Below are 24,084 nucleotides of genomic sequence, written 5' to 3'. Positions count from 1 at the left end.
TCTAATAAAGAATGATAATTATTTATTTTTAAATAAAGTAGCATAAAAAATATATTTTATCATTTTGAGTGGTATTTTTAATTTTTTTCCTAAATAAGTTTTCCTGTCTAATGCACCAGTGAATCAAAGAGACAAATCTAGAAAAATGAACCAAACGTGGGTTCATACCATGAAGGCATGAACTAACGATCCAAAGGGAGACAACATTTTGTTTTTAATTACTAGGGACATCTATTTCAAATAGATTTTATGTGTTTATGTTTGGTATGAGGATTCGTGTTATGGTTCGAATCATGATTTGTGATTCGTTATAATATTTTTTTTTAAAAAAAATACACGTAAATCAAAAATAATTTTAAATCATAATTTTAAATCCATGAACCAAACGTCCATTCCTAACCATGCAAGGAAAAAGAAAAACAAAAGAAAAAAGAAAAACAGAAAAAAGCACTTTGATTAGCCATTTTGCTGAGTAATTTTTTATGTGACAAAAACTTCCCTAGTTACCAAACCAAATATGAAATACCCTTCTTGTTCTTTGTGTCTCTGCTTTCACGCAATATAAAATTATTCACTATGGTTTCTCCAGTTGCTTCTCAATAGGTTTTGTGATGCAAGCCATGACGATTTCTATCTATTAATGGCTTGTTCAAGATCACCATCTTCTTTCCCAGATAACGTTTCTATCTTTACGATAAGATCAACTATTTCAGCCTTCTATAGTCAAAAACATGTTGTCTGTGATATCACTACCCATATTCAAATTCAAATTCAATATTTCTTTTCCACTGTATTTTACTCTTGAAATTTTAATCAAATAACTCCTGTCGGCATAAAGGAGGAAGAAGTTACCGGGAAAAAGCTATTTTATGTCTAAAGTCAAAATAAGTTTGACTTTGTAGTCCCTTTTATCAGTTTGTCTGCCAAGTGTTCGACGTTATGCCTCAGTTAAAAATCTCACGCAAACATAATTACCTAGACTTTTGCCATTATTCTTTTGGAAAAAAAAAATATATATATATATATATATATGTAGTCGTTGTTGCTTCTTAAGCCTTGTTACTTAAGCCACAAGTAAAACTGATCACTACTATATAACTGCAGATTTTGAGCTTACAGAGTCAGTCAACACCCAATGTCTCTCTTCAAATTTAGAGACACAAGCCAAAGTGTGAAAGTGAGAGAAATTCCATGGTGGAGAGTCCGGTAAACTTTCTGATCGAAAAGTTGGCAGCCCTTTTTGACATTTTCACATGGCGGAGAGTCCAGTAAACTTTCTTATCGAAAAGTTGGCGGCCCTTTTTGACAATGAGGTCAATCTGTTAAGAGGAGTTCGGGAAGAAGTTGTGTGTTTAAGATGGGAGCTTGAACGGATGAGGGCATTCTTGCGAATTGCAGATGCGTTGCAGGAGAGTGATGAAGAGCTCAGCGTCTGGGTTAAGCAAGTCAGAGATATTGCGCATGAGACCGAGGATCTTCTTGCGGAGTACACACTTCTCCAAAGACATAACCATGGAACTGGGTTCTACGGCTCTCTCTGTAGATTTGCCTGCTGCATAAAGAATGCAAAAGCTTGTTATCGGATTGCGGCAGAATTGAAGAGTGTTAACTTGAGGCTTAGAACAATCAGCGAGGTCCACAAGAGACTTCGTCATAAGTTCAGCAGAGTGGAACAAGGTTTGGGCTCAGCCGGTGCTTTCAACACTTGGGAGGATCATCGTGACGATGCCCTTCTCTTGGACAAATCAGATTTGGTGGGAATCGACGGGCGCAAGAAGCAGCTTGTTGGGTGGCTGATCGAGGGTGGTTTGGGGCGCGAAGTTGTTTCTCTGGCTGGACAAGGAGGGATGGGGAAGACCACCTTGGCAAAGCAAGTCTATGACGATGCAGAAGTGAAAAAGAATTTTAAAGTACGAGCATGGATCACCGTTTCCCAATCTTTCGAAATTGAAGACCTCCTCAAGGACATGGTTGAACAGCTCTACAAAGCAATAAAAAGAAGAGTGCCACCAGAAGTTGGCAACATGAACAACAATCGACTGAAGACAACAATTAAGAAGCTGCTGCAGAGACAAAGGTATTTAATTGTTTTGGATGATGTGTGGCACTTGCATGCCTGGCGTGCCGTGCAATATGCTCTGCCTAATAACAGCTTTGGCAGCAGAGTTGTGCTCACCACACGTAACACCGATGTAGCCACCACCGCTTGCATAGAGTCGGAAGGCAAGACATATAATTTGGAGCCTTTGCCCCCATCAGACTCTTGGGACCTTCTTTGCAGGAAGACATTCCAAGGCAATCCATGTCCTCCTCACTTGGAGGAAATATGTAAATACATTTTGAAAAGATGTGAAGGATTGCCTCTTGCAATAGTTGCTATCAGTGGTGTTCTGGCTACAAAAGATACGCGGAGGATTGACGAATGGGATATGGTTGCTCGTAGTCTTGGGGCAGAGATCGATGGCAATGACAAGCTCAAGGATTTGAAAAAGGTTCTTTCTCTTAGTTTCAATGATCTACCCTATTATCTCAAGTCATGTTTCTTGTACCTGAGCATCTTTCCCGAGGATCATCTCATTGAACATATGAGGTTAATCCGCCTGTGGATCGCGGAGGGATTCATCGAAGCAAAAGAAGGTAAAGTAGTGGAAGAAGTAGCAGATGACTATCTCAATGACCTCTTGAACAGAAGCTTGATGCAAGTTGCAACAACCACAAGCGATGGAAGGGTCAAAACATTTCGTATCCACGACCTTCTCCGGGAGATCATCATTTCAAAATCAAGAGATCAGAACTTAGTGATGGTTGTGAAAGGACAAAATGTGCAGTGGTCTGATAGAGCTCGACGCCTGTCGGTACACTACACGTTGCAACATCTGCTGCCAAATAGGTCAGTATCCCAACTACGCTCTCTCTTCATGTTTGAAGTGACTGAGAAATTACGCCTGCATACATCATTTCCCGGTGGTTTTCGGCTACTTTCAGTGTTAGATCTCCAAAATTCCCATTTAAAGAAATTTCCTGTTGAAGTTGTCAACTTATATTACCTGAAGTACTTGAGCTTAAGGGATACCAAAGTGAAAATAGTCCCAAGATTTATTGGGAAGCTTCAGAACTTAGAGACTTTAGATCTGAAGCATTCTCTAGTCACTGAACTACCTGTTGAGATACTGAAGCTCAAACGACTGCGCCATCTCCTGCTATATAGAAGTAAATTCGTGTCTTATGAACTGTTCGATTCTAGATCCGGTTTTAGAGTTATGGCAAATATAGGAGTTCTGCAATCCCTACAAAAGCTCTGCTTCATTGAGGTAAATCAAGGCAGTGGCAACATGGTGAAGGAACTGGGGAATCTAAATCAATTGAGAAGGCTAGGCATTGTAAAGCTGAGAAGAGAAGACGGGAAAGTTCTTTGTTCGTCTATCGGGAAGATGACCAATCTACGCGCATTGTCTATAGCTTCATTTGAAGAGAATGAGATCATAGATTTGCAACACCTTTCAACTCCTCCGGTATTGCTTCAACGGCTTTACATGAGAGGACGTTTGGAAATGTTACCTCACTGGATTCCCTCACTTCATAGCCTTGTCAAGTTGTCTTTCAAATGGAGCAGGTTAAAGGATGATCCACTGGTATACCTTCAGTATCTCCCCAACCTTCTTCATCTTGTACTATGCCAGGTATTCAATGGACACAGATTGTGCTTCCGAGCTGGCGGGTTTAAAAAGCTGAAGATTTTGGGTCTAGATGAGTTTGATGAGCTCAAGTGCATACAAGTGGAGCCAGGAGCAATGACGCTTCTTGAAGATCTAAGTATCCGACGATGTCGGTTTTTGGAGAAGGTTCCCTCTGGCATTGAGCATCTAACCAAGCTTAAATTGCTCGAGCTTTCCAATATTCCTGCAGAATTATTCAACACTCTTCGGCCCAATGTGAAAGATAGCGAGTATTGGAGAGTGGCTCACATCCCAGAAGTGTATTCAACGTACTGGAGAGAAGGAGAATGGAAAGTATACTCCTTGGAGAGTTTGAGTGATGGTGAGAATTGTCCCCTGCCCAGCACAGTCATAAAGACCCATGAACTTCATACTCGGTGGAAATAACTTTTCTTACAGGTGGGAATTCTCTAGCTCATTGTGAATTTGTGATATTTGTAAATTACATGTATATACTTGTAATCATATCAGTAAATCTATAAAGACTCGTGACTCTTATCACTGTAAAGTTTCTGGCTCATTGTATTGTAAATGCTAAGTACATAGTTCTGATGCATATTCAAAAAATATTTTTGTGAATACTTAAAAAAGGAATTACATGTATAACAGCTTTGATTTGGTTCAGGTAATTTGTAATACTAGAATTGTTATTGTACAAAAATCGCTTGTTTTTTCTGACACTCTAAACAGCTGGTCTGTAATTTGTAAATTAATTTTACAAGTTCAAAAGCAAACTTTGCCAATGATGGTACAATCTGAGTTCCATCATTTGTGCTCTTTTCCAGTGTGAACGATTCTATTGTATTTTTCAGTGGTGTTCTCTTCCCTTTTACCATTGAGCATTAATGGCACGTTTATTTGTTAAAATGAGGAATGTTTCCTTTTTCCACTATTTATATATTCACTTGCAAGAGAAAGCATGGACCCGCATAATATAAGTAATAAGGAAAGGGAAAACCAATCCAATTTTTTTTTTTTTTTTTTTTTTGATAAATAAGATTTCTTTGATACAAAGCAAAAAAAGGCACAACAACAGGAAAACCCAAGAGAAACTAAACCAAGAAGTGGGAAGGAAACACGCCACAAAAAGGAAATAGCTAGCCATTAAAGAAAGTTGAGAGATCAAGTCCCGAGGCAGGCAAAAACCAATCCTAAGCTCATGGTATTTTTTTTTTTCCTTTGAAATAAACTACAAACTCACTTGTAGCCTTGCTAAATTTTAACCAATATTTATGTCAACAAGGACATTTTAGAACTTCTAAGATCTTAAGATTCCTATTTATTAAGTTTGTCAGCACTCAAAAAAGGGAATTTGTCTATATTCTCAGAGGTATAATAGGTAATCTTAACAAATACTCTTTAAAAGTGTATGGGTCAAAATTTTTACTATTTACTCTTGATTTATAATTTTTTAATCAAATAATTACACTAACAAAAAAATATTTATAGTAAAAATTCAAACTCTTAAATAAATTCTCCAATTTTTTTTTAGGTATTATTATTAGTTATTATGTATAATTGAGAGCCAAGATGAGAAGTTATGGCATTCACTGGCCTTTTTATCCATCATACGATAACTCTTAACAGCTACATACTGCAAGCTGGTCAACTTTATTTGTTTTTGGTTGCGCCCTCTCTACTATTTATTTATATATATATATATATATATATTTTTTTTTTTTAATTTTAATACAACACGGTCGAACCCACATCCTCCCTCTCAAAGACTCAAACCCCATCCCACCCAACCTTCCTGATGCCAGGATCCTCTCTGATATTTATACAGTACATAATTGTTTCATTTACATAACGTATTAACACCGAATGAATTTCACCCTAATGTATCATAAAAGAAAACAAATCACGGAAATGAAATAATTTCTCCAATATAATTTACACAAGTAAACTTTTTTATATAAAAAAGTACAATGACATTAATCAGGAATTAATCTGCGTACTCTCAAGACCATTTATGTAAAACGTTTATAGCCTCTCAAAATTTTAATAGCTCAAAGGCGCCTATTAGCAGCGCATCAAAATCAACTAGAGCTACCCGTCCAAACAAAAAAGCCCTAATTCTGCAGTCTCCAATGGCTATTTTAAAGACTAAAATCAACTATAAATCAAAATTTACAAAGTTCTCGGGTCAACACAAGATGTTCTATGACATGTAATCTCCCATATATGTGAAAACCCGTTTTTTAAAAACTCGAGCTAAGTCGACAATTTCAGACTTCCTTATCAGCTTAACCATGCCATCAAACTGGTCATTTGTTTGATCTTTTCTCGACAACCGGTTTGCAATATCAATGGCCAAGCTAGCCATATCTCTGCTTTTTGTCAACAATTGCAAGGCGGTAGCAGAATATGCAGGGTTTGATACAAGTCTATTTAGAAGTATCAGAGCCTCTCGCATTAGCAAGGTCCTACAAAACAACGTTACAATATAAATACATAAGCATCTAGTGGAAGAGAGAGAGAGAGAGAGAGAGAGAGAGTAATATTTAGATAATATCATCAAAAAACAAAAGAAATGAAGAAGCCAATTATTCATTTTCAGTAGTGTTATGAGTTATCCCTGAACTTTGTATATTGCAACCAAAAAGCGTAGGTCTAAATCTAACCATACATAATCACTCAAAAAAAAAAAAAATCCAACTTTATAAGAGGTTTCTGACTGCACAAAAGCACCAGTTCGAAAGTGCAAACAATATGATGAAATTTTTTATTGAAATGGTGCTTGAATCAAACCAGTAAACCAAAAACATGTTAAAGAAGAAAAGTATCAAAAAACAGAGGGGGCATAAGTGAATTCCCATTTCGGAAACAAAGTGTGTGTGTGTGTGTGTGTGTGTGTGTGTGTGTGTGTGTGTGTGTGTGTGTGTGAGAGAGAGAGAGAGAGAGAGATTGGGTAAACACACTAAGTAAGTCGGACTACAAAACATGTGCATGGACATTAAAGAATATGCGATATTACACAAGAATTACCTCTCTTTAAATACTTCTGGGGAGTTCGCAATAGCAGTTGCTTCTATATCCATCTCGGACACCAATACTTGCAAAATTAGCATAAGAAAGTTTGCATCTTTAGGTAGCTTATGACTAACAAGAATATCAAAGCCAGATTCTCCAGATGAAGCCAAGAAAGCCAACAAAACAATTGCATTCCTTCGAAGCTTCAACTCCTGAAAAGTACAGGAATCTCGTAAGGGTTGTTGCTTCCACAAAATAAATAAATAAATAAATAAAATAAAAAATATATCTATAAAAGGTGTTCTACCTCTATACCATTTCCAGCGCAAGATATACAATCTGCCAAGCTCTGAAGGGTTAAAGTGAACTTGTGAAAAGCTGAAGTTTCTTCTGTGGTGTCATTCATGAAACCGGCAGATCCTCCCTCCATACAACCAGAGCAGAACGTGAACAATAGTTTTGGACCTTCAAATGACAAAAATCACAAGCTGTCATAATCCAGTACAATCACAAGAGAATGCCCAAGAACAAACTTCCAACCGTAGTAGTACGTAAACAAAACAAGATATGCTGGATAGTAGTCGGTCATAATGGCAAAGAACAAGACACGGGCATTGTGCACAAGTAGGCCACCAATAAGAAATCAGAACAGCTAAAACAAGTGAATGTAAATACAATTTAATAGAAGATAGAGCAGCTGAATCGAGTGTTTCTGCACTTGCAAGCCAGCTTCCTTTTTGAGCAATTGAGAGATACTTCCAAACACCTGGGCATTGCCAAACCTGTTTGCATTGATGCTTCATTAAAAATTAAAAGGAATTCTTATGCTAAAACACTAAATCGGGAAAAAAAAAAATGTTGCACTTACTTCTCTCTCTCTGTATAAGCATTACTTCTTATTAGAATAATGTTCATAATAGACACAGCTTCTACCCTTACAATTTCTTCTGTTTTTCTCATGGCAATTTGAAGCACTAATTCGAAAAGTGACAGCCAGTCTATCCGAGAAACTGAAATTGCAAAACCAGGATACCATGGTTCCTTCTCGATTGAAGTTTCAGCATCAAGTAATTTAGTACTAAAGGGCACACAGCCAGTGAAGGATGTCCTGTGCTTGCTGACAGAAAACGTGTCCATCCCTGTAGAAGCTCCAGATCCACAAGGATTTAGAACGCCGTTCCCAGAGCAAAGTCCCTCAATCATGATATTTTCCCTGAGCAGATTGCACTGGAAGATCAAATCAAAGCTCATAAGCACATGAACATGCAAGTGATAAGAATAAGCCTTTAATAAGGCAGGTGTTTGTTAGGAAGAATAAGAAAGTGTAAGTGTAATTGTTTGTTAGTCGGTTAGAGGTGGTTAGAGCGTTAGCCTGTGAGAAACAGTTAATTACAATTGGTTCTAAAGATTAGTAGTCAGTTATGAAGGGGAGGGGGTGAATAAATAGAGAGTGGAAAAAGTTAGGAGGTAGGAAAATTCTGAGTTGTCTTTTTGGAAGTCTTGGTAGATTAGCCAACCAAGGGGAGGTCTAGCAGTCCCTCGAAGTACTGCTACTGTACAGATCATTCACGTTCAATTCAATAAGAGATCCTAGTTCTACTATCATTTTTCTTTTCTTTTTTGAGAGATCGAACTTTATCTTACCAGCAAGAAGGTTAAAAGCACAGCATCATGAAGCATGAGCTACCAAAAACACAATATTAGCCTGAAGAGATAATAGCTACTCTATTCAAAAGACTATCATACAAGGATCCGCAACGGAGACTGGGTAAGGCAAAGAACTCAAAATGTCAAGAGTTGGAATTATTTCCATTGTCACAAGCAGTACAAAAAATGCACCCACAACCGTTTCCATTATTGTTGCTAGAAGTTAATGATATTGTCAATGCAAGAAACCACCATTCTACCATCAAGACAAAGACCCTATAGCTAAATACAAGTACAGTTTGAATGCCAAAAAAAATCTTACATCCAAAGCTGATAAAGGCCACTCTGTCATTGGGGTACCACAGGACCCACCTATCCGCACAATCACCCTAAAGATATAAGTTCCCGCTCTTCCTTGATTAACAAGTGATCGCCAATTCTCTGTTTAAATCCCCAAAATTTTAGATAGATCCAAATTACGAAGCTTCAACTCATAGCCTGAACATCATATCTAGCCCACTAATTCCCAATCTACTACTAAGTTAAAACATTCTGATTTAGGGATTTTATTTTTATGAAGAACATCTTTCATTAACAAGAAAAGGCTCAAAAACCACGAGCAAAAACAGCCGAGGATTTCCCTAACTCTGAATTACCAGGTATACCATAAATACATTATTCACAGATGAACCACCACAGTGGACTTCCGGAACTAATCATTGAAAAAGACACAAGGCTAAACTGCTGTTCATGAAAGTTTAAACCCAAAAGAAGTCTAAGCAACCGACTATCGATAGAAGGAATACATTTCAAAAAAATGATAAAACTAAGATGATGGTAACATCTTTCATGAAACAAACAAAAAATTATCTACAGGAAATTATACTAACATACTGCACTAACACAAATCCTTTCAATTGTCTTCCAGTAATCTACTACAATTAGGTCTGAGTTCAAGTTTTCTACGTTTAGAGTTGCTTTCTATTTATGCAAAATCATTTTGGTTAGGAGCTCCTTCCTGCTGTCTGTTTCAAACCTCATTAATTATTACTCTAAATTTTATAAACTCTTAAATAAGTCTATTCAAAGTAAATAACTAAGCCCACATAATATGCGATCAAGAGAGCAATACCTTTCTCCAGATTTTCTTTCGAAACTCAACAGGTGCTGCAGAAATATATGCAGTATATGAAGAGATCTATGAACAATGACAACCTGTGACATAAACAAACTAATTGAATTGCGGTCGGCAAAAGTCAAATAAACTACAAGAAGAAAACAGAAGACAACAGATATTTAATTATCCATATGAAAACATAAATCAATAAATGATATAAAAATATCGACAATTGAATATTTGATATACATGCACAATTATGGACATAAAGGAATTTTCAGGAGATTCAGATTCATTTCAGTTGGTGAAAATTGTGAAAAGTGAATTCCCTAACTTACATTTTCAACACTACAAAGATCCAGCAACGGTTTCAACAAAGCCTCCAGTTGTGCCATTCCAGTATTGATCTGCAGAGAGAGACGTGATGAGGTATGATAAGCACCCAAATAAAAATCTATATCGAGTAAAATAAAAATAATACAAAACAATAGTATCATTTTAACTACATAGAGAGCATATCCAGAACACCATATGGATTCTTTTCTTTTTTCCCATTCCCCCCACTTTAGGAAGTTTTGCTTATAAGTTAGTAATAGATATACATGCATATGTGATAAAACGTATTAAAAGTTTTAAGATCTATGTAATAACACCATGAGCTAAGTACTAAAGTTAGGGTTTAGAGAGCATATCCAGAACACCATATGGATTCTTTTCTTTTTTCCCATTCCCTCCACTTTAGGAAGTTTTGCTTATAAGTTAGTAATAGTTATACATGCATATGTTATAAAACGTATTAAAAGTTTTAAGATCTATGTAATAACACCATGAGGTAAGTACTAAAGTTACATATGCAAATGGCAAAACCTGGAGATTAGGAAACCTCACCCTGCTTCCTGTTTCACCCCCTCCCTTCTTCGCCCCAAATACAAGTAACAAATCATGTATCAAAAAACCGTGGTAGCAAAGATGCAAATTATAACAATTCCATTGTGACCAGGAAAATGGTCTACAATGTTTGTTTTAGAACTCATCTGAGGGATATACATTATTATAAATATAAATGTGTCGTGTTGAACTATACATGCAGTTATGCACATAATCATGTGTTTTAGAACTCATCTAAGGCAAGTAGATTATATAAATATAAATATGCACATCTTACAGTCTGCAGTACCTTTGTCAACACGGAATAGAAATGCGACACTTTTGTAGCTTCCAATGTATGACATGATTGCAAATGGTACTGTGAAACTGAAGCAGAGCTCTCACATACTAGAGAGTCCATTCTTAATTTGACAGAAAAATTCATATCCATAAACCCAAACAGAACATGCAGATCTGTTTGGCAAGCCACAAGTAGATTAGAAATTAGATTCCTTCCCAATGTTGGGATTTTTGGCAAACCCCAAATGTCTAGCAACTTCTTGGAGAGATCCTGATGAGTTGGCAGATCATCATTTAAGAATACTTCGGCACAAACCCCAGCAACATCTGCTTGAACTCTGATGGCTCTACAGCTTGATGTAGCTAATTACAAGATAAAAGCAAACAAGTTTAAAAAATAGCAGGAAAAGAGAGAATAATATAACTAAGTCCTCATAAATATCAATTAAAAGATATCCCTCTTACTTGAGGATACAACATTCGGAGATTGTCGAGAAATCCCAGGATGGCCCACACCAAGAGCTTCGTATTCTCTATCCCTGTCCCATTATTATTCGTTATTCAGATTTTTCTTTCTTCTATAACACAAAGATAAACAAAAAAATAATAACAATAGAATGAAACCGATGGCTATGGCGATGTAAACAGCCCACAACCTGCTCAAGTTTCTTACTTCTTTAAATAAACAGCATTATGTTAAGACGGACCAAAAAACCAAACAAATGCCCTCAAAGTAGGCAGAAGTGTCTGCGTGAAATAACCATTTTCATCTAAAGAACTTCACTTGTATCTCTTAGCATAAAGAAGGCCTCTTGTTCAATGTGAAAAATTAGGTCAGCAGATCAGGTGATGATTTACACCTTCAGTGTATTACTATTGGAAATTTGAAAAGGGAATTCAGTTTCTGATTTTTAACTTTATTACTTTTGTTATGAGGAATCAAATGAAGTGGGTGGTTATTGGATCAAGGAGAACTTAATTCCCACCTCTAACCAACAGATGTAAATTCCTTTTGCTGAAGAATATGGAGTAACTATCTTCTTTACCAAATATACGTCAACTTAATTTAACTATTTCCTCTGCACAAAGGTATTTTTGTAATTGTAACTATACTTTTTATTCCAATTACTTGGTTTATTAAAAGTGGAATTGAATTTCAACTAAAACTCAGGGCCCATTTAGTTCGCTGATTCGAGTTTTTAATTCGAGTTGAGATGTGATTTTATGTGAGTGCTTTTTACTGTAGCAAAAAAGTTAGATGTGATTGTTTCTGAGAGCTTTTTACTGTAGCAAAACTCGAATTCTAAACTCGAATCAGCGAAATGAACGGGGCCTCAATTCCTGACGTGTTTCAAGAAAATAAATCCTGATAGTTTAGAAAACACCTTAATGGAATCCTAAAATTCAATTCTACTAGAACTTAATCCTTTTCTCTGGGAATTTAAATTGAAATTCACTGAATCCCAAGTTAATGAACAGGGTGGTAGGGAAACAAAAATCACAAAACCTAGATACTATAATGCATTTCGATAGTCGTTCTATGATTTTTTTTTTCAATTATTCGAAAATAACGCGAGTGAAATTCTGTCTCCTTTTTAGTTTCTACTAACAGGTCTTACAAAGAGCTTTTAAGTTCAACAATTCACTTTCAAATAATGGAACAGTAACGATTCAGAAAAAAATAATAATAATGGAACAGTAACACGACCAAAAGCCTTGCACAATTTGGTAGGCAGAGACTAAATATTTGGGAAATTATGACGAGTTGAATCACTCTTCAATTTTGGGAACTAATGGATTCTGTCTCCTTTTTAGTTTCCACTAACAGGTCTTACAAAGAGCTTTTAAGTTCAACAATTCACTTTCAAAATAATGGAACAGTAACAATTCAGGAAAAAAAAATAATGGAACAGTAACACGACCAAAAGCCTTGCACAATTTGGTAGGCAGAGCACTAAATATTTGAGAAATTACGGCGCGTTGAATCACTCATCAATTTTGGGAACTAATGGACCCTAACCTATCTTCAGCAACAAAGCAACTAACATGCAAAACTGTCTAGCTACATACACTATTATGAGTCAGAGTTCTCAATTAATCAAAACAACCTTTCGTGACATCAAACTTCTATAGAAATTAGAAGGTAATAATCATTTTCTGGTTTCAAGAAGAACTCCCACTTCACACAAAACTTAGTATATGATTCACTGAAAGTATGTTACCTAATCAATGTACCTATGTAATTGGATACTAGTCTGCAAAGTGTTAGTTTTGCTCTGAGATTCTATTGTATCTTAACCTTTAGAAGCCATTATTGGCCGAGTAATTTGAAAAAGGGTTCCTCCGCTGGAAAGTTCTGACGACTTACAGCCCTCCACTGTGTATGTGTGAATGCAAGATTAAGTACGTGCGCATGTGATGTTCTTTTCCTTTTTTTTTCTTTGCCTTCTTATGTTGTGTATATTTCATAGCCCCCTAGCCCCTTAATTAAGAAAAGTTTGACATTCTTCCAATTTGTTTACCTAATGATTAATGTCTAAGTAAACAAGAAATAATTGCCAGTGCTCTGGTGGGGGATGTGAGTATTATCATATACATTCGAGTATATGTGAGTATTATCATATACACTATGGCAAGGTAAAATTAATCCACTTAGATACTGTTCACGTTCAAGGACGAGTGCGACAATGTTAATAAAAAAAAAAATACAACAACAACAACAAGAAGTCAAGAACCACAACCTAGATACGAAACCGTTCATTCATTTTGACTAACAAACCTTCAGCATATAAACCTCTCAACATGGCCTTGAAAGTGGTTAGAGAAAGAAGCATTTCAAGTTCAAACATTCACTGTAAGGCGAAACATAAATATGTTATGAAAAACATAAAGATAGAAACTTTATACTCACGAATTTGTGCATTTTGGATAGCAAAGACCTGTATCTTTTTCTTCGTTTGTGGAAGATGTGTTATTAAGTTGTCCATCTTTCTTGTTTCTCTCCTTTCTTAGTTCAGAGCACTCTTGTTTCTGAAAGCAAACCAATTAACTAAAAAGTCTTTAAAATAATACTGCAGATCAATCATTCATTCATTCAAGTCATTATGGCAAAATAATAATTAAAAAAAAAGAATATCAAATTCAATGGACTGAGAATCAGAATAATGTTACTAAAGAAATAAACTATAACACTACGCATAATATTTGCATAAGCAACCCAAACTACGAATTAAAAATAAATACATGAAGAAAGTAGATAGGTGCGATAAATCTACTATGGTCATTATAGTCTTTCACGGAATTTAGTGATGATCAATAAGTATTATGAACATGATGAAGCAATTTGATCATGTAACAACGTAACAAACGAACAATGAAGCCTGAAGGGGGATAAGATGCTGATAAAAATCCCCAGAAAACACTATCATTCATTGAACAGCAAAGCAACCCCAAGAACATGAATAAGTTTGTAAATATTCCCCAGCAATATAACCCAGGGAATTCGCAACAAATTTTAAACATTTTAAGAAATAACGCAAACAAAATCGAACATACCAAATTCGAAAGCTGCTTCGACACGCATCCGAGCTCCCTCTGCATTTAGAGTTTATCAAACTCGATCAAATTCCAGACATTTCATCCTAAAAATAAATTCATATACTGGCGAATTTCGAGAAAAAGGTTGGCCCAAAGTTTAAACTTTACGTTTAAGATATACATTCGAACAAACAAAGAAAAAGATCGTTTCTTTGAACACATAGCAAAATCATGGACTTCCAAATGGTATCATTTTTCGACAAAACCAAACAGAAGATTATCTGAACAGAAAACTGGACAATCAAAACCCTAACCTGCAAGCGCTGAATCTCAAGGTCTTTGTGATCGAGGGCGGCGGAAGAAGCGGGAGTGAAAGAGGGGGGCGGGCGCTTAGAGAGCTCGCGAGGGGGGGAGTAGGTGACGGGCGGGAGAGGCGGCGGTTGGTGGTGTTGGTGGTTAGTCGGCGGAGGAGGGAGAAGGGAGTCAGAATGAGAAGGGGGGTTTGGGTTTGGGTTTGGGTTAGGGAAGGCGGTGGAAGAGGAAGAGGAGAGGGCGAGCTCTTCAACATGGATGAGTTGGTCAAGGAAATCAGGGTCCCATTCTTCTTCTTCTTCGTTCATTGCTTCCTTTCCTTTCCTTCCTTGCTTTCATTCATTCACTTGCGTTGCGTTGCTTCTCCTCTCTCTCTCTCTCTCTCTCTCTCTCTCTCTCTCTCTCCCCCTCTCTGCCCCTCTCTCTCTCTCTCTGTAGCAGAAACGGTACTTTGTGTGTTCCTTCAATTTTAAATTAAAGTGAAGGGAGTGACTATAATATGGCAAGCTAATATGGTATTGATTCAATTAATTTTGTATGTGTTGTCAATTACGTATAAGGGCGCTGCGACATCGTAGCAATCTATAAGTAAAAATAATAGTGTTGTAAGTAGTGAATACTCATTTAGTTCATGCTTTAAATTTATAATTTGTAATTTTTATATTTTAATTTTAATTTTTTTAAAAAAATATTATAACAGAATTAAAATTATGAGTTTAAATGCAACAAACTAACACCCTTAGTAACCAAAGCAATAGCCATTCGGTCTCGTCTAATTTTATGTGGAAAAAACTTTTGAAATTAGGGTTGTTTGGTTGGGAGATTCGTCTCCTAATTCGAATCATAGTTCGTAGTTCGTTATAATATTTTCTCTCATAAAAAACACACATAAATTAAAAATAGTTTTAATCTCATGGTTATAATTCATGAACTAAACATCTCTTAAGTTTTTTTTTTCTTCCTTGCAGAACTCAAACTAAGATTTGCTGGATGAATATAACTTCTCAGGGTTGGTATTTAAACACACTATTTTTTATGGAGTGATTTAAGCTTAATTTATATACAAAATGGTACAAAATACGGATCAATAACAAAACTTGATATGTGATATCGATTTTATTCAGACAATTTTAATAGTAAGCAATGCGGTAGAAACCGTAATTCTCCATTAAAATTTTGATGAAAATGTCATCGTGCACATGGCCCACAAGAAAACAAAAGCAGAAAAATCAATATGATCTTAAAATTAATTTTTTGAAAGGAAAAATTAGGTAGATGGCTAATTTTGAGGACTCCTTTTAGAGTTTTACAGATAGCCCACTCTACCAGTAGTTTTAATTTTTAACTATTAAATCTGATTAAAATTACATATAATTAAAAAAATATACATAACAGACATATTTTAATACATATCTGGCAGTTGAAAAATAAAAAACTATCGGTAATTCTTTTTTTCCCTTTAAATTAATGGTCAAAGTTTTTTAGGCAAATGACCGACTTTTTTCTTTTGCAAACATTTTTTTTTATAGTGATCAATCGCTAACATATCATGGTCTATCATTGATAAACCAATTTACCATTAATTTACTAATGGTTTATCAATCATATATTGGTGAGTTATCAATTGAAATTAGTTAATCACTTATCGTTATTGATCATTTAGTGATAAACTACTTAACACCACAAAATCAATGAGTGCTAAATCGATTTATCATAGTTTATCATTAATAAACAGTCATTTTCTAGTTTTACAAAATTTCCCCTATTTACTAAAGAAAGCTCAAAAAATACCTTTTTTCACATATCTATTTTTTGAGTCTCTAAAATTTATATTCTTTGTTGACGGTGAAATTTTATCAACAGAATGATAATAAATTTTTTTACGGTTAACGCGAATTAAATGAACAAAAACACAATTAAAAGTAATTAAATAGAAAGAACACACAAAAATTATAGTAGTTCACTCTCAGTTTGAAAGCTACGTCCACTATGGGGAGGAGAGGAAATTCACTACTTTAGAAGAGAACACACACTATGCTCAGAATGTGACTTAGGAATTTTCTGACTCATAATCTTTTATTTATAACTTAAGTCACTGCCCATAAACTTTTCCTATTTGAATTTGAGTTATTTCTCTTATCTTTTAGGATAGTTTCCTAAAAGATAGAGATTACAATCAATCATGATGATTTGCTTATTTAAATTTCATATATTTGATTACAAATAGCAAATCTTTAAGCAAATCTCGCGAATCTCATCTCTTGCGTAGCCTTGACTTCGTAAATGCTTTCAGAAGCTTTTTCATCTACAATTGTAGGTATGGTTGGCTTCATATTGTCTTTTGTATCCTTTTATACTAGTCGACCTCCTTCATATGTCTAACATTTTTTTTTAGCAGTCGGCTTTTAAAAGAGTTATCCGTTAACGTGGTAGCTAGAACTTTATTGTCTTTGATCATTTAATGCTCTTATTTAGGGTATGTGATGCAAAGAAAAGTTAGTTGGCATTTGTGTTAGGGAGGGATGATGAGGGTTCGTGTTGGCGATGGTGAGGGGTGGGGGAGGTAATGAAGCCCACGTCAGAGCGATGTCATGGGGTGAGGAGCCTACGTGGTACTAGTAAAAAGAAAACGTAGAGCCTATGTTTTAAGTAATTAGGTTTCAACTTGGATTAAAACAATGGAGAATTTTCAAAAATATTATCAATAAAGTAACACAATCTTATTTCTGCAACTGTTAGTACATGTATCCTATGTCATTAAAAAATATTATGCATGTTAGTTTTCATATCTTGTAGATTTTTTCATATCTTGTAGTTTATTTTTCATTTTTTTTGGTAGTTTATTTTTCATATCCTATAGATTATGTTTCATATCCTGTAGGTTATTTTTCATAACTTGTAGGTTATTTTCTATATCCTTCAGCTTATTTATTTCTCAACATTTTTTTTCCTTTTTTAAAGAATTCTCTCTCTCTCTCTCTCTCTCTCTCTCTCTCTCTCTCTCTCTCTCTCTCTCTCACACACACACACGCGCACACACACACACACCCCCCCACCCCCATATCTGTGCACGACCAACACCATCCAACGAGCTTCCGGCATCCATTTTTGACACCTCCTAGATCATTAGAAAGCTCTAAATGAGTTGCGTTCGAAAGCACTTTAAATCTCGATCGTAATATCTCCATCGTTCGACTCTAGTCGATGTGATTTTGGTCTTTACGGACTCAGAGTGACGAGATGAAGTAAACGGAACCGACTTCTACGATCGAATCTCACCGAACCACCGTCATCAGAATGTCGTTGTGCCTTCATCGGATTTCACTTTCGATGGGTGGTGGTGTGCACCGTCGGCACAAAATGACTCAGAGAGCAAAGACGAGTCAATATGTGCCCATAGCCGTCACAACTTGCTGGAGAAACGAGAACCTCATATCGCAACGAATCTTTATCAAAATCCAAGCACTTGCTAACAGAGATGTACTGGATGTTGTAATGACCGAGAAAATTCCATAATTTAAATAATGCAATTTATGTATTTAAGTCGAGGATTTTTCCTAGAAAAAAAATATATATTATGTTATATTTTGTGACTGAAGGAGTTACGGAATTAACATTTTTATTCCTAAATTCTGTAGCAGATTTCATGTTAAGTTCATGCTTTGCGATCAAGTAAATTCGATCGATTAAATTCTCGTCGTACTTTAAGGCGGAAGAATTTTCAGTACAGATACAGTTTGAGAATCTTAATTCCAAGAATCTCCAAGCACAGTACGAATTAGCATCCAATATATATATACATGAGAAAATTACAGCCAATATAATTTTGAACAATTTTAAGGGGAAACTTAAGAGAGTGGCCAAAGGTACAAGGGGTAGGTTATATTTTTCCCTCTTTCTCTCCACTTGGCCGGCCAAGCTTAGGGAATTGTAGCTAAATTTTGGCTAGTGGAGTGTGCTAGAGGATTTCATGATGAGATTGAGTCAAATCAACTATTTGACAAGGATGCTTACTTCACTTCCCTCTTGAAGCACACAACCGGCCAGCCAAAGCAAGGGGAATTAACCTAAAAATTCAGCTAATTAAGCTAGCTTAATAGGCTTAATTAAGAACTAAGAAGAGATCAAGTAAAGCCTATAAATGTTAGACCATTAGTGCAAGCCTTAGGTCAGCCATTTTACACATTTCCTCCCCTTTTCCACACACCAAAACCGGCCACACTACACCATTTCCTCTCAAAAAATTTCTCTCACTCTCCTAACCTTAAGCCACTAGCAAATAATAGAAGAAGAAGAATAAGATCAAAGGGTTCTAAGAGGAGTCTAGTCAAGCATCTCTACAAGGGTATAAACTCTAAACCCTCTCTTTCTTATGTTCTAGTAAAGTTTGAGATGTAGAAATATTCTTCTCAAATTTTCTTATACTCTTCTAGTTCCAAGCCATTAACAAACCTTAGAGGAAGAAGAAGGTGATCAAGTATTCTAGGAGGAGCCTAACCAAGGATCTTCTTCAAGGGTATATATTCTAAACCTCTCTCCTATATTTTCCTACCCAAAATTTAGTTGGAAATCAAGGATGTAATTTGTGGTTCTTGAGGAAATAAGTTGTAATAAGAGTGTGTGAGTTTTATGTTAGTTTTGTGTATTTTGAGGTTAATTTGATTAGTATTATGTGATATGCTTATGTTTGGTTTAAGCTTATTTAGGGTTGGAGGAAAAAATTTTCCGGTTACTTTGAATGTGAAATTGAGGACCCTAAAGCGAGATTTTTCAGCATTTCTAAATTAAAACTTATGGTTCTCGATGTTTTGGACATTTTCTGTGATTGTAACAAAACTCAATTTTAACTCTAAAAGCAAGTTTAAAGACATTTTTTAAAAACGGTTCAGACTGTCCAACACAGTTTTAGAAAAAAAGAGAATTGCTACAGCATTTTAAAAAGAATTGTTACAGTATTTCTACAGCATTTTAAAAAAGAATGCTACAGCATTTTTTAAAATGCTGCAGTATTCTAGGTAAACTAAAAAAAATAGTAGCCACTATTTTCAGCCAAACGAGGCATTTAGAGGCTGAATTTCAACTTTCACCAAAAATGACAATTTTAGATCTCGACGAGACGAAGAATTATCGCGAAGAACAAAATTTTGAAATCTAACTCTAAGATGTAGTAAAACACAGATTTCATAAACTACACGGTTTTAACAAAACAAAACTAACACAGTGTTGGTTTTTAACAAAAAGTTATCAAAGAACCCGAGATGTGATTTCAGTAAAATACTATAGTATTAAACCTCGTTTTAAGGAAAGTATTCATAAAGAAAGTTTTCAAGAAAAATGCTTTCTTTTAAGAACTTAATGGTTTATCGAGCAAATCCTCCCGATGAGCACCTACGAGCCCAATACGTTAGATCCTTAGAATTTTGAAAATTAGGTGTGGGTCCAATGCCCACATTAATTCAAGAGACCCCGTTTGAAGTTAAAGTTTGCAACGGCCTAAGAGTTAGAATGCCACGAATAAATTTCTAGGCCGAATTGGGCCTTAATATCATTATAAGTCCAATGAAGTAGATTTTGGAGAATAAGTTACTAGATTGAGTAATTGATTTTCAATCTAGGCAAGTAGAGGATAAGAGCAATTAAAGAAAATAAGATTTTTAGGATTTAATAAATTGATCCTTATAGTTAATTATCCTTCATTAAAGGATAGGGATACATGCTTTAAGGAAAGGGTTAGATTTCCTTCATAAGCTGCTAAAGTAGAATAGCAAATGACAGTTAATCTCACACTCTCAATATGTGTTCATTTTCAAAAGTAAGCAAGTAAGAAAGTAGGTTGTTTGGCGAAAAGAGAATTTCAGCTCTGTAAAATCAGGTAAGTATGAATCTCGCCTACAATATAAATAAAATTTTAAAATAAACAGTACACATGAATTATATGTGTTTGAGTACATTTAAAGTTATGTATACTATGCTAGGTCATACTGCATACACCTAAGAATTTCACATGAATTATATGTGTTTGAGTACATTTCATGTTATAGTATGCTATGATATGTCATATTGCATACACCTTAATAAGTCAAGAAGAACTTATAAGAATAATCTCAGTTGAGTGCCATACCAGCCTCTGAGAGGGAGGTGACTCAGGCTCCCAAGGGAAAAGAAAAAAAAATAATAATGTCCCCTGAGAGGGAGACATTCAGTTCAGTTATAATCACAGTGTCATGGGGGACCTTGCAAATCCTCACATCCTGATGATTGCACGTAAGTGGTATGAGCACTCATGCTCATCAATAAGAAAGATAAGATAAGATAATAAGACTATGATAAGATATCATAATTAAGCATAATTAGCTAATGCATATTTATTCATGTGAACTTACAGTTATTTTATGAGAGATAGTTCCTACTTGCTGAGCGAAAGCTCATCATAGAATATTTATACTATAGGTAAGCAACATGCGTATAATACATGATGGACTGACAGCGGATGGACGAACGATGTGGAGATCGGGAAATGGATACCGCTCGCAAATATTTCCGCAATCAATTTTACGTTACAAGTAGTTTTGCTAGTTATGATTCTAAAACTATATGTTAAATGGTTTTGTGGATTATGACTGTTAGTAAGCAAGACTTACGGAGTAAGTATATACATATTGATATATCTACATGCTTTGAGAAACATATATATTAAGGTTTAAATATTTTGATCAAGAAAGTAATTCATAGTACATGTTACTATAAGACTTTAAAAAAAAATGTTTCGTAAATTCTAAGAAAATTTCAGTAAGTACAAGTTAAAATTAAGCTATAGTGACGGCCACTAAGCAGGGTCGTCACAGATGTAGTGCACGATGGAATTGATCCTTCTCCAGCCACGGCGATAGCGAACATCAGAGGCGAAGTTTGTCACGCTCAGAGAGAGGGAGATGAGAGAAAGGGGGAAAGAAGGAAAGAATGATGTGAGAGAGAAAGATAGTGAAAATGGAAAAAATGAAAAAAAAAACATGATCAATGCAAAAAAAATAATATAATGACATTAAAATTTTGTATAATAGCATAAATGATAGAGTTGAAAAAAAAAGTTAAAACTTGAAATTTTCTCTAAAATAATCAATATTAAAGCATTAATGTGATCAACAATTGTGACTGCATTAGAATTTTACTAATCATTCTTTATTATGAATCTTGATATTGATAGGCTTTGAAGGCTATTTTGTAGTTACTTGAAAGAGATAGGTCATGTGCACAACATTTACTATTAAGAGCAATGTTATAGGGCATCAATAGTGTTAAGCATCGCTATCTAATTGAATTTGGGTCTTGCAGTGTGGAGTCTACAGGTTGAGCCTACCTTCTATTAGATGGTGGTGCTTAACACCGGTGGTACCCTTTAGTATTTTTCTACCATTAAATATTAAACGAAGTTACTACTATGGACAATTATCACCATTAAATTTTAATTTGGTGGGTTTTTTTTTCCATAATTCGAGATTTAAAAGCTTTCCCCCATAAAATTTAATTAGATTAAGGACAAAACACAATAACCCCAAGCTATCTGTTTAATTGACAGTAAAACTTGATTAGTGAATATGAATAGTTATATTGGTATTTAAAAACTAATAGGCGGACCACTAACTCAAAAGTCTAATACCACCTTTGAAGTACCACTTTAGGCTGAAGAATGATGTCTAGGGAAATATTAGGGAACGTGAGAGTTGAGTAGTGCTGAAACTTTAGACGGGCCGCCCGCAACCACCGAAAAAGTCTGAATTGTTACCCGATTACCGAGCCTGAACTGTCCGAAAATTCAGGTTGCCCGACCCGACCCGAATTTCCCCTTGGACGGGCTTCGGGCAAAGGTTGCCCGTGCCCGGTCGGGCTGCCCGTTGCCCGACCAAATTGCCCAAAAATTTTAATATTTTTTATATTATTTTTATATATTATATATATATATATATTACAATTTGAAATTTGAAATAACCACACGAACTATATAAAAAAATTATTTCTTTATTGATTTTTAAATTTGTAATTCATGATTGCCTCGTTAAAAACCTTACCAAGAAAAACCCAATTGGGATAAAAACTTGGTAAGGAAAAAAGAGTGTAATCATTGGGTAATAAAATAGACATTCTTAAAAGTTCTCCTAACGCTAATGGTGACGTTGGGTAATAAGTTCCACTAAGCTTTAAGGTAACTTCGTGAAATCTACCTAAAAAGTTAAACAAGAGTTCGGCAAGTTGCCAATCAGTTTCATCTATAAATCATGGTCTTAATTTTGCACTAACATAATTTGTTATAGCATCTTTATAAGGAGATGCATTGTTCAAGCATTATATAAGTGGAGTTCTATCTTATAGGCATATCTAAGGCTAATGCTCTAGGATTTTGATTACATGCTTGTAGAAATCTAAACCAATCTTGTATTCTTTGATTACTACCTTGAATCTAAGTAATGTTATCTCTAATTCTTTTAACATGACATGACATTGATTTTAAACCAGATTTTACTATTAAATAAATATATAACATGCACAACGTTGGTGAAATATATCATTATTACCGAATAAACTTAAATCATTTTCAAAAAGTTCTATTGCTTTAGTATTTGCAGTTGCATTATCTAATGTTATGACCATTATTCTATCTCTTAAACTATATTCATCAATGACAGATAAAATTATGTTATATATTAAATTGGCAGTATGTGATCCTATAACACATTTAAAACCTAAGATTCTCTTATCTAAATTAAAACCTTTATAATAATGCCCAGTTACAGCTAAATAATCTTTGTTGGCAATGGCGGACCAAATATCCGACGTTAACGCAACGCAACTACTAGTACAGTGTAGAAGGTTGATTAATGCTTCCTTTTCTTGTTTATATAATTTTAATGCATCTTTCCTAAGAGTAGTTCTAGAAAAAAATTGTGCATTACGATTATGTACAATTTTAATATAACGCTGTCAATTTCCTTGTTCAGTAAAACTAAGTGGTTGATCTAATGTGACTATTAATTGTGCCATTTCCATACGATCAACTTGGGGATCATATTTCCACGTGCTTAGACCGCCTGTTTGGCAGTCAAACGATAATTGTGTTTGACGGAGATCAGCTCCGCCTCCTTACTTTTGAAGACACTTTTCAGAGTGTCTTCTTAAGTGTGTAGTGTCGTGAATAGTGTTGCCTTGTAATTTATCACCACAATATTTACATTGAGCTATGTATTTAATGTTACCGTTATTGTCGACCTCATCGAATGTGTTGAAGTGCTCCCAAACTGTTGAGGTGCGATTGCATTTCTTCTTAGAACTTGCAACACTTGCACTAGCACTACCGCTTGCCTCTCTTCTATGCCCACCAGTGCCACCGGTATTACGTCCACTGTTGGGAATAGTGTCCTAGAAGCATGAGATGCAATAGGATATTTATTACTTAATTAATAAAAGAGTTTATTCATCATTTTATGTGTATATATTTATGAATATTTTATGAATATCAAGTGAAAATTCCGTGATTGTTTATGTAACCTTAAACATAGTATATAAGTGTTATATACGAGAGGATAATGTTTAAGGATAATAATCAAAAACATTGTTCATGAT

The 24,084-nt window shown here is 35.1% G+C and overlaps 2 protein-coding genes across 3 annotated transcripts; one reads left to right on the top strand and one right to left on the bottom strand.

The window, feature by feature from the left end:
• Positions 1-1,152: 1,152 nt before the first annotated feature.
• On the top strand, positions 1,153-4,123 carry LOC21405603 (disease resistance protein RPM1). Its single transcript, XM_010112095.2, has one exon. The coding sequence runs from the start codon at positions 1,254-1,256 to the stop codon at positions 4,101-4,103; it is 2,850 nt and encodes a 949-aa protein (XP_010110397.1). The 5' UTR covers positions 1,153-1,253; the 3' UTR covers positions 4,104-4,123.
• A 1,480-nt stretch (positions 4,124-5,603) lies between these two features.
• LOC21405602 lies at positions 5,604-14,919 on the bottom strand. Of its 2 annotated transcripts, XM_024174799.1 has the most exons (12): positions 14,472-14,919; positions 14,176-14,214; positions 13,532-13,650; positions 11,086-11,159; positions 10,631-10,983; positions 9,792-9,860; positions 9,469-9,551; positions 7,558-7,902; positions 7,365-7,471; positions 6,997-7,154; positions 6,705-6,901; positions 5,604-6,142 (listed from the first exon to the last, which is right to left on the bottom strand). In XM_024174799.1, exons 1-12 carry the CDS (start codon positions 14,775-14,777, stop codon positions 5,878-5,880), a joined length of 2,115 nt encoding a protein of 704 aa, XP_024030567.1. In that variant the 5' UTR covers positions 14,778-14,919; the 3' UTR covers positions 5,604-5,877. The 2 variants fall into 2 exon arrangements, with proteins under 2 accessions (XP_024030567.1, XP_024030568.1); XM_024174800.1 differs by lacking the exon at positions 5,604-6,142 and having other exon boundaries at positions 6,757-6,901; positions 7,005-7,154.
• Positions 14,920-24,084: the final 9,165 nt, after the last annotated feature.

This window comes from Morus notabilis, unplaced genomic scaffold (assembly GCF_000414095.1).
Source record: "Morus notabilis unplaced genomic scaffold, ASM41409v2 Scaffold15, whole genome shotgun sequence".
NCBI classification, from domain to species: Eukaryota; Viridiplantae; Streptophyta; class Magnoliopsida; order Rosales; family Moraceae; genus Morus; species Morus notabilis.
The sequence above is the reverse complement of the archived record's forward strand: the minus strand, read 5'-3'. Positions and strand labels throughout refer to the sequence as shown.